We start from the raw sequence: 15,389 nt of genomic DNA on the forward strand, positions 1-15,389 counted from the left end.
AGAGGACAAAAGATCCATGAAGACTGGGGTCTTGGCTATCTTGTTCACTGTTGCATCTTTAATGCCTAGGTGAAAGCCTGATGTATCTCAGGAGGTGCTCACTATGTACTGTTCGAGTACAGGAAATGTGAATGGATGAATGAGAAGGATGGTCACTGTGGGCTGGGAGAAATGGTGCATGAAGGCTTACAGGTGTTAAAGGAAGGCAGGTATGTAGTTTAGTAGACAGACTTTAGAGGCAGAGAAATGCCTAAACTGGGAATTAGAAAAAAACACGCAGGCAACTAAAAAGGGTCTTGGAACACCAAATTGTTTGATACTGGACATGGAAATCTAACTGAAATTTTTAAATGAGAGCAATGTGATTTTAATAAAATTCCAAGGTGCTGTTTGTAAGTGAATGTAGAATAGAGAAATGATGGAAACTTATCTTTTGTATTTATCACTCTAACAGTAGGCTTTGTGACACTCTATCATGCACAACAAACTACAAAAAAACATTTCGTTCTGGTTCTGGTACCTTGCCTATGAGATTTGCCTTTCTGACGGTCCTGGGTTTTCCTACTGAAGACCTTGTAGGCCTCAGTCTTCTGATACTGCTCCAGTTCCTTCATGTAACGCTCCTTATCTCTGTCTGCTTCATCAAGGTAGCGCTAGGAAAGAAATGTGCAATTATTTTCAAGAAACAGATCTTTATTTGGGTAAACTATCAGTGAACTCCTTGAAGACAAGAGAGGACAATTAGAACATGGAAAGTATATAAGGGATAAGTTTTAAGGGAGAATAAAGAAATCATATGGATAGAATAAAATATAATCTCTCAATTATAAAAGAAATAGGTGACTGTGATTCTTTAGACTATTTATTGCCTTTTCTAACTTAATGAAGACAAGTTCTATTGAGATCATTCTCATAAAATATTCACAAGAAGATATTACAGTTAGTCCTCTAATCTACACATGGATACTAGAGTCCTCAAGAGGACTGAAGACCATATAGACACACTTAGTCTTCCCAGGAGAAAGGATGGAATATTACTTTGTTTCTCTATCTCCAACCCATTCGGAGAATGATCTCATACATCATTTGGCCTTTTAAGAGCCAGAAGAGTGGAGCACTAAAGCCGGGAGACACAAAGAACATAAAAAGGAATGACCTCATCCTATGGACCTAAAATGGACTCCTATGAAAGAGCCTATATCTACATACTTTGTGTTATTAATTATTTAAACAAAGTCATTGATCTACCAGGATAATTTTGTTTAGTGTCTTGTCCTTTTCATTCATCAATTACATTTAAGGAATAAAGTATAAAAATAGTGCCTTTAAATGGACAAAAACTAGAGGCAGATATTATGTTAAAAACCTTGTCTTGCACAAGAGCCAGAGGGAGGCAACACCCCAACTGGCAAATCTGGGACAATTTAAGTACCCAAACACTGAAGTAGAGTAATAAAACTATAAACCATTGGGACAAAATAAATTAATATGCTCATACCAACCATAAATAAGTCACAAACAAATACATAAACAGGGGTGGGGCGGGCAGGAAGAGGGCGCTTGCTTAGGTTAGAATGCTAAGCACCAACCAGTAAATATGGAGGGAGTGTTGGAGTTGGAAAATTACCATTCTGCAGCCCTCATGGTAAAGATTAGATCAAGCAAAGGTTATTAATGGATGCTAAATCTAGGGGGAAATCTGATAAGGAACAGACTATTTGCATGTTCTTAAAATGTCTCTCCACAGATTGCTTATTAATTGTAAGGGAGAATAAGAAAACTTTATCAAGTGAGCAAAATTACCATTACCAATGAGGAATAAAAGGACACTGTGTGCCTGCACATGTGATCCTCGGAGAAGGACATAACACCACCTATGCAGTATTCTAAGAATGCATAATCTCAATCTAATCACAAGGAAACATTAGAGAAGTACAAAATGAGGAATGTTCAGTTAGAAGTAAACAAAAAGGAGGTGGAGGAAGAGGGAGGAATTGCATTCTTAAAAAATATCAATGTCATAAAAGACAAAGAAAGGCTGTGGAAACAGTTCAGGTTAAAGGAATCCAGAGATCTGACTACTAACTGTTATTGTGTTAATATAAAATTGTAAAGGTGATAATGAAACTACGGTGTAAGAGAATATGCCTATTTTCAGGTAACACACATTAAGATATTTAGGGGTAAAGGGCTATGAGGTATATAATTTACCCTCAAATGATTCTGGAAAAAAGTGTGTGTGTGTATGTGTGAGAGAGTGCTTGAGCATGAGTGTGCATGCACGTGTGTGTCAGTGGTACAGAGCATGAGCATACATGCATGTCTGTGTCAGTGAGTGATAGAGAGTGTATGGGTGTGAGCATGAATGCACATACACATGAAGCTTGCCCAGGGGAGTGTGGGTGCACATACAAATGGAGAAATGGGGTAAGTGTGTTAACTACCGGTGAATGTGGGTAAAGGATATTGGGTGTTCTTTGTACTATTCTGTGTTTGTAACTCTTTGCACATTGAATTTTTTTCAAAATAAAAAGTTAGGGGTGCCTAGGTGGCTCAGTCGGTTGAGCCTCTGCCTTTGGCTCAGGTCATGATCTTGGGGTCCTGGGATTGAGCCCCGCGTCAGGCTCCCTGCTCAGCGGGGAGCCTGCTTCTCTAGCTCCCTCTGCCCCTCCCCCTGCTTGTGCACACTTGCTCTCTCTCTCTGTCGAATAAATAAATGAAATCTTTAAAATAAATAAATTAAAAAAAAGTTAAAAACAAAAACACAAAAACCCTGCCCTACCTACCTAACAGCAGTTATCTCTGGAGAGGACTACTGTTACTTTTGCTTTTTTCTTTATGCACTTCTGTAACATCTAAAAAAATTTAGGGCGCCTGGGTGGCTCAGATGGTTAAGTGTCTGCCTTCAGCTCAGGTCATGATCCCAGTGTCCTGGGATCGAGTCCCGCATCGGGCTCCCTGCTCCTTGGGAGCCTGCTTCTTCCTCTGCGTCTCTCTCTCTCATGAATAAATAAATAAAATCTTTTTTAAAAAAAATTTAAACAATGAACATGTACTAATTTTGGGAAATTAAGAAATTAAAAAGAAAAGAGTAACCAACTGAGTACGTACAGCTCAGGATCCCTTTATACATTAGAGCTGAAACAAGGGACAATATGCATTGCTTTCTACTTGCTTGCTATCATAAAGAGCTTCAAGTTGCAACTTAATATAATCTCCTTGAAATATTCTGAATTCAGTTAATTCCCGAGAGTATTTTTCAATTTGGTTTTAGTCTGTTTGGAATCCTTTTTAAAGAGTATGAGACATAAAAGAAATACAGCTATCTTGTAGATGCTGCAAATGCTGGGAACTTTTAACCCCAAGCCACTCCCACAATCATTACAACCGCTCCACTTTTGTGGCATTTCAACCAATTTGTGGCTATCTTGTCCTTAATTCCTCTGAACTCTAACAAATGGATTGGTTTCAGTTTGGCAATAGTGTTAGTTTCTGTCTCAGAGAAGAAAGAATTCACATAGTAATTGCTTTGTTTTTCATAGTAGGCTAAATTTGCCAGAACTCTATAGTTAAAAAAATTTACAACAAAAATCTTATGTGAACAGCAGAATTTTATCAAATGACCTTTTCTCATTTAACTTAAAATCTAAAAAAAAAAAGAAAGAAAAGTCATAAGTTTTAGATTTTATTTATTTATTTTTTAACAGAGAAAGGGGCAGTGAGAGAGGGAACACAAGCAGGGTGAGTAGGAGAGGGAGAAGCAGGCTTAATGACTTGAGCCACCCAGGTGCCCTGACTTTTCATTTAACTCGGTGGAGTAAATTATGCTGATAGATTTCTTAATTTTGTAATATTGAATCACTTTTTACAAAATTCTTATGTGAAGTCTCAGTACATAAATCAAATAAGAGCGGAGCTACTTTTGGTTAGTGGGTGTCTGGGGGTGGAGCTCCTAGAGTCCCTCCTGCTTGTACCCCTGCAGCAGACCCTGAACAGTATAAAAACCACTGTGCTAGAGGAAAGAGCTATGGTCAATCCTGCTATTCTGTTCTCCTAGGCCCTGTGACAAAACTGAAGAACCAGCCATCCATCCTCTTTGCTTTTCTGAAAGAAGCTGTCTTTGAGGTAAAATCGAAATCAAGAAAAGGTTCAGGAATAGGAACAATTACCTGTTTTTCCTCAGGAGGCAGTTTACTCCATTCATTGCCTAACATCCTTGTGATTTCTGGAAATGGGACTTCTGGTCTTTTAGCTCGAAGCTGTTCTCGACGTTCATTCATGAACCGAACATATCCTGTAAGGGGGGATTTGGGTGCGTTGCTGTCTCGAAGAGGTTTCTTCCTCTTTCTTCCTTTGGACCAACCTCCTCGCTTACTTCTTTGCTACAAGAAAAAATAAAAAACCAAATTACAAAATCTGCCCAAATAACACAACAATAAAACAAAGGAACAAAACAGGACATGAGTTGCATTTTCGTACTATTAAGGGGCTGGATATTCAAAGCGCTCTAGATCTGTCATAGGTACAAATGATGGCCATGCAGTCTTCAAGAAGGAACTCCAGATGGTTCACTTGCACACCCTTTTATGTACCACACTACAAACTGTTACATTAAGGGGCTAATCCTAACTGATGAGAATAAGGGGTACCGTGATCACATAAGCTTTGGCCTTCATATGCACTTAAGAAGTCCTGACTCCTGGGGTGCCTGGTGGCTCAGTTGTTAAGCGTCTGCCTTCGGCTCAGGTCATGATCCCGGGGTCCTGGGATCGAGCCCCGCATCGGGCTTCCCGCTTGGCGGGAAGCCTGCTTCTCCCTCTCCCATTCCCCCTGCTTGTGTTCCCTCTCTCGCTGTGTCTCTGTCAAATAAATAAATAAAATCTTAAAAAAAAAAAAAAAGGCCTGACTCCTGAGAGGAGAATATTCTAAATGAGAAATGTAAAGCAGATGCCATCACAGTAGATCAGAACAAGATGTCACAAGCACTGGGCAGACAAAGAGACAAGCTGTAGTACAGGGATTAAAAGTCATTCGTGAAGGATGTTTTTCACTGATATCATTCAAAGACCAGTTCATTTCCCATAGCAGATAGCATAAAGATTTTTAAATTAATAGCTAAGTCTTAGAAATACTTCATTAAGTATAATATATCCAAAATGAATACTTAGTTCTTTTGGCTTGCTCCTCAAGATGTTTATTTCATGAAGTCAGAGGTCTTTATATGTTATTAGTTAAATCAAAAGATGAAATCACCTCAAAAAACTTTAAAGAAAGGTCTGAGGTACTACTAATGTTTTACCACAGCCCTTTTAATGAGATGCAAACTATATCACATTTCTGCTTCATAATTGTACAAATACACATGGCCTATCAGTTAATAGTTTTATGGATATAAGAATTCTTATTTCAGGGAAGAGAAAGATAAGCAAAATGGGACAAAAACATCTAAATATTAATTACAGGACCGTACTCCTCGAAATATATATATAATGGTGCAATAATTCACCAATGGGCAAGTGGTGTATTTGGTATCAGCTTTTTTTTTGTTTTTGTCTTATAAACTTAGTAACATTAAAGCTACTAAGGATTTTAAGATGTTTAAGAAGCTTCAAGCATTCATTATAATCTTTAAGGATGCCAACATGAAAAAAGCTCTTTTAGAACAAGAAAAAAGACAAAATTAGCGGTGCTACTCTTTTATGCCTAAAAAAAATGAGTGCCTTAAAACATGGACAATGGAATCAATCATTTGTGAGGAAGGCTGAAAGTCCAAAAAGGGCATGACTGACGGGGCCCCACTTGGAACCTCGTATGAGTTAGGAAAGACGCCCTCTAGGGGAAGGTGAACAGCCTGGTAAGTGGTGAGAATCCTTTCAGTACACATAGGACTCCACACTGCAGGGCTCGGTGTGCAATGTGTGGCCTTCAACAAGGGCATGGGGACTTCTCATTAATTACTTATTTAACTCATTCATTCATTCAACAAGCATTTGTTGAGCATCTAATATGATGTTAGGTGTAAATTTATTAAGTAGGGGGGAAAAGATTCTACTTGTCTCTGTCATTAAAACCATTAATGTGGTTCTAGGTGAAACCATAATTATGGTTCTTTGAAGAAAATTCTGCAGAATGTACAAAGGCCAGAGGATGAACACTTTGATCAATTCCCTTGCCAACTGCTTCTTCAGAAACTTCAGAGACTGGTAACAGGAAGAGATGCTTCACCTTACCTCATCTTCATGCCTCTGTTCAGGGCCTTCTGTTGTATTTGAGGCCTCATTCTGAAGCAACTGACCCTGGGAGAGATCCTCCACAAATTCTGGATTGTTGGTGGATGATGTGGCTCCACCACTATATGGAACCTCTGGGTGGGTTAACCTTAAGAATAATAGGCAGATGTGCAATGGTTCAGTTATCAACGGCATCAAAAATTCCTATTTACCAAGGTTCAAGACAAATTTCCCTGCCAGCAGAAGCAGAAGCCGGCTTTAATTCCCCCACCTCATTTGGGTAAATGAAAACAATGTCTCCAGAACAGTTACAGAGCAGTAAAAAAATAGTTTCAGTGCTTGATTGAACTAGATGTCAAATAAGATAGGCTAAAAAGTATCTGCTAAATTTGAAGACCTGAAGGTTGCTGGCAATTTTAGGGACTATAGTTTTAGTGGAATTATGGGAATAAAAACCAGATTACAGTGGGCTGAGAAATGAATGAAAGCAGCTGCAGACTGGCCTGGAAATGAAAGAAATTATACTTTTCTGACCCTTTCTAGAAAATATAATAGATGATTTTAAGCAGGAGTTTCCAACGTTTTTGAGGTTGTTGAGGTCCTTTGAAAAAGGCTAAGAGAATCTATGAACTCAATGCCAATCATGTTCTCTGAAAAGAGATGCCATCAGAAACCCAGTTCGGTCTTGGTAGCTGTGTTTTCCAGATATTTCAATTGTGATGTCTTCGGCAACTTGTTCTCTCACTGTCACTCTCATTGCAATGGTGCCATCAATTTTTAAGTTACTAATTCTTGTACACTCTTATTTCAGTAAAATATGGGCACTAGGTTTGGGAAAGCGTACCAATCCTATGAATCCTGACTGAAATGAACAGGAACCAGAGGAGAGTGGTCAGAGGCATCATATGCCTTGGAGATGGCAAGTTGGATAAAGATTGAAGAGAAAAAAAAAAAGGTTCTTTTGTTCCTATGAATGAACTGGCACGCTCTTAGTTAAAGTCAACAACCCTTCCCTTTGTGCCGTGGACCCCACAGTGTCTAGCCTACTCAAAGACAATTCTGCCCTCTCTGGCATTATCAATTCTTCCCTGTCTACTGGATCAGCCTAATCAGTCTACAAATGTGGCATTTTTACTCTTATCTTAAAACAAAGCAAAATGAAACAAAAAGCACTCTCTTGATCCCATTTCATTTTTCTTCTTTCTTTTATAAAATTATTTATCCAGGCAGTCCCCAATTTAAGATGGTTTGATTTATGATTTTTCAACTTTCCCACCTCAGAGTGCCAGTTAAAGTGCTTACTTTGACCTATAAGATCCTACACGATCTAGTCCCTTGATACTCAAAGTATGGGCCTCACATCAGCAGCATTGACATCGCCTGGGAACCTACTAGAGTGTAAAAGCTCTGGCCCTCACTCAGACTTTCTGACTTAAAAAGTGCTGATGTAGCCTTCTATTACCCTTCCCCTGGAATACTTTGCTCCAGACACACTGGCCTCCTGGCTATTTCTAAAAGGTAGAAACACTCTTAAGTCAGGGAGTTTTGCACTTACTCCTCCCTCTGCCTCGAATAATCTTCCCTAGAGAACTGTACTCTAGCTACCTTACTTCTTTCAGGTCTTTATTCAATCTACTTTTAAAGCCTTTCTGGGGCCAACGGTACCCCAAAGCCTTCTTATCCCTCTTCCCTGCTTTATTTGTTAATTCATAGTTCTTAACAACACAATATGTATTTTACTTATTTGCCCTGTTTATTGCCTGACGTCCCCAGGAGAACTTAAGCTCTATAGGGCTGGTATTTTTGTCTGCTTTGGTCATTGCGTAGTATTCAGTGCCTAGAACAGTGTCTGGCACATAGGAGACACTCAGAAAATTTTTCTTGAATGAATTGGATTTAGCAACGAGGCAGCTTTTAGAAAAGTCTTGGAGAGCAGTTTTATCTGAATAGTAAGGTCAAAAGGCAGATATTAATGAGGAAAGAAAGAAATGTGAAGGAAGAAAGCAGAATTACAAAGTGTAGTCTATTTTTAAAGAGCACTATAGAATGTTAAAATAATTCATCATAGAGATTAGCTAGCACTTCAATCTATTAGTGAATATATTTTTTCCATGGCAAATAACTTCTAAATAGAAAAGATAAGAATTCAAGTGGAACAGAGATTTTCAAGGGAAGAGGGACTACTGCTATTAGTCCTTTTTTATATTCCTTTACATATTTGTCCGAAAATACCAAAGAAAGGAGATTGGGGGAAAAAAAGGAACAGAAGTCAGTTAGAGCTTGCAGGCATCTTGAATAAAAGAGCCTTATTAAAAAATCTGATCTGGGGGCACCTGGTGGCTCAGTCGTTGAGCGTCTGCCTTCGGCTCAGGTCATGATCCCAGGGTCCTGGGATCGAGCCCCTCATCGGGCTCCCTGCTCAGTGGGAAGCCTGCTTCTCCCTCTCTCACTCCCCCTGCTTGTGTTCCCTCTCTCACTGTCTCTCTGTCAAATAAATAAATAAAATCTTAAAAAAAAAAATCTGATCTAAAAAACCAATCTGACCTTTGGGGGAAAAATTATTTCAATATCTGTGGCAATTAAAACAGAAAATGAAGTTGATTTTCAGAGCTGGCCCTGTGGTAGGTATTTACTTAATGGTGACTATGTAATTCTCTTAACTGTCAGGAACCGATGATGTTTCCTAGGTCCCCATACTGCTGTTCCAGTTCACAGGAACCAGAGCACGGCAGATGACAGTTGAATGCAGATTACAAAGCAGCTTACAATGGCTCTCACTCTCTTTGCAAAGCATAACAAACATACCTTCTATTTTTATGCTATAAAATGGTCTCTCTAGGACCTCACACATTCTGTTTTGAAGCCTAGGGAGAGAGGCGCAGTGTCCCAGAGCACCTGCTTACCCAGTTGTAGCCAGATCATTACTCTCCTTGGAGCCATCTTCATCTGCAAAAAGGGGTGGCAGGGTGGAGCTAGTCATCAAGGTTTCCATCTCTCTAAAAGGAAGAGAGGATAAGAAAGTAATGATAATGCTTTAATTACTTCCAGTTGAAGTTCCAGTAATTTAAGAGTCAGCCTTCCTTAAATGTACCACATCAGCAGCAGAACAGAAACTGACCTAAATATTTATTTTCTTGACTTGGACATGTCAATTTAAACTCTGGTTAATGGGTTCTTGACTTTGGTCTTACCGACCGACCAGACTAAAAACAGATTTTAATAAATGGGACACAGTTTGGAAATTCCTTTTTGTTCAATCAGAATATCTTCAAAAGCATTCTTCATTTTCTGTAAAAATTGTTAAGCAGAGTAACTCAGAAGCACTGTGACCCTGAACAAGTTATTCAATGTCTTTGAGATACAGTTTTACCAGCTTAGGCACAGACAAAATTGCTGACTTGACCCACAGGGTTATTGTGAGGATTAAGCTGAAAGAGCTTCATAAACAGAGAAAGGCTAAGATCCTAAGTGCTTTGAGGATTATTATATAAAGCAAGGTATTGTTATTACAGCATTACCAGGTCTCAGTCCCAGATGAATCATCCTTAGATTAAATGGTAACAAACTGAGCCCTCCAAAAGGAAATAATGTAGAGGAAGTGGAGGCTGGGAGGCAGACTGATGTGGTGCAGAGTTAGGCAACCACACTTCCAGGTCAGAAATATGCTCTGCATCCCCATGATGACCAACGGAAATAGCATGCACCTGGGTACAGGAAACTACTGAGCTCAAATGAAGGAAACCAAATAAATTACAAGAACTTGAGGTTATCAGATTGAAGGGCTAAAAGGACAGAGTGACAGAGAGTAATTTCATTTAGCATATCACTACAACGAAAGATTTTCCCTTTCAAGGCTTACCACTGAGGGCGTCACCCCATACAGCTAAAAGCTGCAGCCTCCCCTTCATCGTGAAAGTGATACTCACACAGAACGTTCAGTAGTGACCCCAAACTGTAGCCACTTAGGTGGAACGGCACACCAACCAAGACAGAGTGCCTCAATCAAACAGGGAGAACTGAGAAGCACATTATGAGAATTCACTTCGGAGCTCCCTCAGCAGTTATTTCAGGGGCTGCTGCTAAGGGGACCGAGTGAAACCGCAATTAAGGGGAAGGCACAGCAGGCCAGGCGGAGCTAGGAGTCATCCCATGGAGGAGGAAACACCAAGAAGGACGGATGACGCTGACACCAAATTCTAAATGCTCAGCAGAGTCCTATACTTCCGAAATGGTAACACTGACGGTTTACCTTTTTCTTATTCTTACTTATTTTCTTGTTTTTCCTTCTACATTTGTTAGTTAGCAGACCAAGGTTCCTACACAGCTTAATGTGGAAAAACGCATCTGTATGTCTCTTACCCATTGTGGTGGGTGGAGCATGGAAAGCAGAGAGGAACTTTAGACTCAATCAGGAGTTTATTCCACGTGCAGGGATGCTTGCTAACCCTTCCCAATTCCTTCAAACAGGGGGGTTTATGAGGGGCTCTAACAAATAACCACAAAATTCCATTCTAGATGTTTTCTAGAATAATCCTGACCTAAGTGTACTACATTTTAATTTTTTTTTAAGATTTTTTTTATTATTTATTCATTTGAGACACAGAGATACAGAGAGAGAGAGAGCATGAGCAGGGGGAGAGGCAGAGGGAGAGGGAGAAGGAGGCTCCCTGCTGAACCAGGAGCCCGATGCGGGGCTCGATCCCAGGACCTGGGATCATGACCTGAGCTGAAGGCAGATGCTTAACCATCTGAGCCACCCAGCTGTCCCCGTTTTAATTTAATTTTAATTCATATTATGCACAGACCAGATTAGAGCCTGGGCTTTAAGAGCTGCTAACATCACCTTATCCTGATATTCATCTGATCAAAAAAACCATTAATCAATTAGATGCCATACAGCCTACCTGTAAACCACGAGCACACATTCAAATAGCCAGATAATTACCCCAAAACTTTATAAGGAAGGACTCAGTTAGCTGGCTTCTTTCTAAACGTCTCCCTAAATGCAAATGGCCTTTCAAGAACTTTGAGATTCAGCATCTGAAGCTCCTGGCATCCCTCAAAACTCAAAGGCAATATATTATCTGGCAGGGGGTGAATGAAGTGTCTTGTCATTCACTATGCCAACATGACCCTCTTAGGGTGCTGCCCAGTTATCTCCTTCAGTCATTGCTGAGATATTGGGAGGTAGCTGGACAACACAACCTTAGTAACGTATAAACAGATCACATAAACAAAGGAAGTTGAAAGAACACAAATTTCTTGCTTTTTTTTCTTTTCTTAAGTTGGTTTTACTCAACACATATGGCTTCAGATATATTTTCTCTAGTGTTACAGAGTAGTCAAGTCCCTAAGAAATGAGTAATAAAGTGGGTGGAAGGTTAAGGGGCCAAGATCAACAAAAGAAGGAAATGAGGAAAAAGTCCAGTGAAACCCAAAGGCTTCTAAACTAGTCCAATAAGTTGGAAAAGAAAATGATTCCCAAGAACATGACTGGGATCCTGCAAGAATCTGCTTTCATATGGTCCGTGAGGGGGTGATTCAAACTGAATCACGGCTACCAAGCCAATGACTGCCAAAAAGCCTTCCAGTGTAGCATCTGTGTCTGATAATGTCCCAGTACAGAGGTCACAATGAACTTTGAAATTCTATGTGAAGCACTTAAGAAATGTAATGAATGCTGTTCTGGAAGGGGAAAGAAGAGAAATATGCACAAAGACAAAGCAATATACAAATCTGGTTCTCCACTGCAGTTACATAAGTAAGCATATCAGGCAGACGTTTCCTTACAGAAGGGACCTCCCAGTGAAGGCTTCTACTTGGAGGCCTCAAAAAATGGTATTACCTTGGGGCTTACACTTTGAACGAGGGTCTAGACTGTAGCTGTGAAAATCCAAAAATACCCTCCAACACTAGCCACTACTGAAAAAAAAAAATGATGTATAAAACGTGGTGCCAATTTAAGATATTTTAATGACAGTTATATTAAGCACATTAGATATTTATTGGCCAATCAACACATTTTCTCCCTGTAATAAATATGGGGAGCCAAATCATATTCAGAACATTGCTTTGGTCAATACAGGTGGAGTTTAAGAAATGTTCCTCAACTAAGATTTTCCTAGTAACCCTTCCCAACAAAAGGGATGATCTCAACAATGAGACTACATTATTCCACATGTGTTGGACAGTGCTGGAAGCCTGATTTGTACTTAGGTTTTCTGGGGTTGGCTCTTTTCAAGTGCCTTTTCCTTCCTTTCATATGTTAATCCCACTTCATTAAGTTCTTTCATGGAGAGGCACCATATTCCCTCCCCATTACACACCTCAGAGTTGAAAGAAGGGATTCTGCCCTCATTTTCCACACTAAAAGCCTAATGTTAAACTCCCAGTTCTTTTAAAAATCATGTCGTTTGTCCAACCAACCTCAAATTCAAGTATTTCTGACCACTATTCCCTATCATTTTGGCTCTCTCAATTACTTCTACTACAACTGACCTCTAACCACACCAACTTCTATTCACTGACCTTGATTTTCCCTTCTCTGTCCAGCTTAGATTCCGCAGCCACATTTCAAATATTCTTTTGTCAACACTCTCAAATCTTTTGCCTTGCTACTCCTTCTACACCTCAGATGAAGATCAATTCTGAGTTTTAGCTCAAGATGGTGTTGGAGAAAAATCACAAAACAAAGGGTGCTCCTATAAATTTATCCAACCACAACTAGGCCCTCAATGTTCTCAGCAATCATTCTACATTTTTTTAGGATCTTCCCCAACTGCCATATCAGTTCTGTCAAACTTTTCCAACCAATTCAAACCTAAGTCACCCAAACCCTCCCACTCACCCTCCTCTCTTCACATTCCCTATCCCTACTCACATCAAAGGCCACCCTAAGTTGCTTTATTTTTTTAAACATATAATTCACATACCATAAAACTCACCCTTTAAGTATACAATTCAGTGGCTTTTATATATTTACGAGGCTATACCATACAACCAACACCACAACTGATTTTAGAACATTTTCATCATCCCACAAAGAAACTTGGTACCCATTAGCAGTTACTCCTCATTCTCCCCTTCTCCAAGGCCTGGGTAACCACTAATCTCCTTTCTGTCTTTATGGCTATACCTCTTCTGATCATCTCATATAAATGGAATCATACACTACATGGCCCTTTGTGTCTGGCTTCTTTCGTTTGGCATAAAGTTCTTCCAGCTTCATCACACTATATGCATCAGCATTTCGTTCCCCCCCCTTTTTTTTTAAGATTTTATTTATTTATTTGACAGAGAGAGACACTGTGAGAGAGGGAACACAAGCAGAGGAAGTGGGAGAGGGAGAAGCAGGCTTCCCGCCCAGCAGGGAGCCCAATGCGGGGCTTGATTCCAGGACCCTGGGATCGTGACCTGAGCTGAAGGCAGATGCTTAATGACTGAGCCACCCAGGCGCCCCTCATTCCTTTTTATGGCTAAATAATATTCCATTGTAGGGCTACATCACATTTTGCTTATCCATTTATCAGCTGATAGACCTAGGTTGGTTCTACTTTTTGGTCACTGTGAATAATGCTGTTTATGAACATTTGTGAACAAGTTTTCTTGTGGACATGTTTTCAATTCTCCTGAGCATATACCTAGGAATGGAATTGCTGGGTCATATGGTAACTCCATATTTAACATTTTGAGGAGCTGCCAAAGTATCTTCCAAAGTATCTGCACCATTTTACATTCCTCCTAACATTTCGAGAGGAGTAACTCTCCTAATATATGAGAGTTCCAAATTCTCCATATCCTTACTACACTTTTTAGGAATGCTAGAGAAATATCAATTCTAGCCCTTGTAGCTTTCCACATGGACTAAGGGAAACATATAACTCTAGCTCTCTCCAAACATCCTGTCTCACCTAAAGGGAGAAAAAACCTGAGAAGCACTGGAGGTTATAGTCCAGGGGCACAGGCTCACCAAAAGACTGAAACCTAATTATAAGACTATAGAATGCTTCTCCCTCTACTCTTATCACTACATTACTTAAGGCCTATGTACCACAGTTCCTTTTATCTAGTATATCATGTATACTTTTCAACAAAAAATTACAAGGCATGCTAGAAGACAAAAAACACAGTTTGAAGAGACTGAACAAGTAATATATGCATGAATACTGAAGTCTTCAGACCAGAATATTTTAAAATTATATGTTAAGGACTTTAATGGAAAAAGTAGACAACATGCAGGAAGAGACAGATAATATAAAATATAAACAGAGAGATGGACATTCTAAGAATAAATCAAAAAGAAATGCTGGAGATAAAAATAACATAAATGAATATTTTTGATGGATTTATTAGACTGAACATAGCTGAGGACAGACTCTCTGAGCTTGATAAAATAAGAGAAATTTCTAAAACGGAAAAGCAAAGAGAAAACAGACTGGAATAAAAAAAAGGGACAGATTATCCAAGAACTGTGGAATAACTACAAAACGTGTAACATACATGTAATGGGAATAGCAGAAGAGAGAAAAGAACAAAAGCAATATTTGAAGCAACAGTGACCGAGAATTCCTCCAAATTAATGTCACAGAGGCTCAGAGAATATGAAAGAGGAATAATATAAAAAACAAACAAAAAACTATAGTAAAAAAAAATCATATTCAAACTTCAGGAAATCAAAGATAAAAAAATTTTGAAAGAAGCCAGACCAGAGGGGAGCCTGGAAAAAGGGTGGAGTAAGAGGACCTTAAGCTCACCCTGTCCCGTGGATACAACCAGATAACACTGGAGTCAGTGTAAATAACCCAGCAACCACTGCCCCCCCAGGTGGGGAGAACAGACTCCACAACTGAAGGTGGGAAGAGGCTATACTGAAGAGGGCAGGGAGGGCAGAGATGTGGTGGGGAGCCAAACTGCTGCTGTAGGCTGCTGGGCTGGCCAGGGGAAGGAAGCTGCAGCCTGGGAGAGGAAAAGAAACAAACTATCACTGGGAAGCCTGCATGAGGAAGAGGAATTCCTGTAACATTTGGCTTTCAAAGTGAGAGGGCCAAATTTCCTGAGTTCTTACAACCAGTGGGACTTACAGCATGGAATTAATTAAATAATTAATATTATGTTATATTAGTCACCATACAGTACATCATTAGTTTTTGATGTAGTGTT

At 39.6% G+C, this 15,389-nt stretch overlaps 1 protein-coding gene across 6 annotated transcripts in view; it reads right to left on the reverse strand.

Annotated features, from left to right (window-relative positions):
* The window catches only part of HMG20A (high mobility group 20A), a 77,267-nt gene that overhangs the window by 14,987 nt on the left and 46,891 nt on the right, over positions 1-15,389 (reverse strand). For all 6 annotated transcript variants that reach the window (XM_027570688.2, XM_027570687.2, XM_027570686.2 and 3 more), the window contains 4 exons: positions 9,134-9,226; positions 6,231-6,378; positions 4,170-4,382; positions 521-653 (listed from right to left, as the gene is read on the reverse strand). In XM_027570688.2, the coding sequence (XP_027426489.1) occupies positions 521-653; positions 4,170-4,382; positions 6,231-6,378; positions 9,134-9,222 (583 nt within the window). In that variant the 5' untranslated portion in view covers positions 9,223-9,226. The remainder of the gene's footprint in view (positions 1-520; positions 654-4,169; positions 4,383-6,230; positions 6,379-9,133; positions 9,227-15,389) is intronic.

This window comes from Zalophus californianus, chromosome 6 (assembly GCF_009762305.2).
Source record: "Zalophus californianus isolate mZalCal1 chromosome 6, mZalCal1.pri.v2, whole genome shotgun sequence".
In the NCBI taxonomy this organism is placed as follows: domain Eukaryota; kingdom Metazoa; phylum Chordata; class Mammalia; order Carnivora; family Otariidae; genus Zalophus; species Zalophus californianus.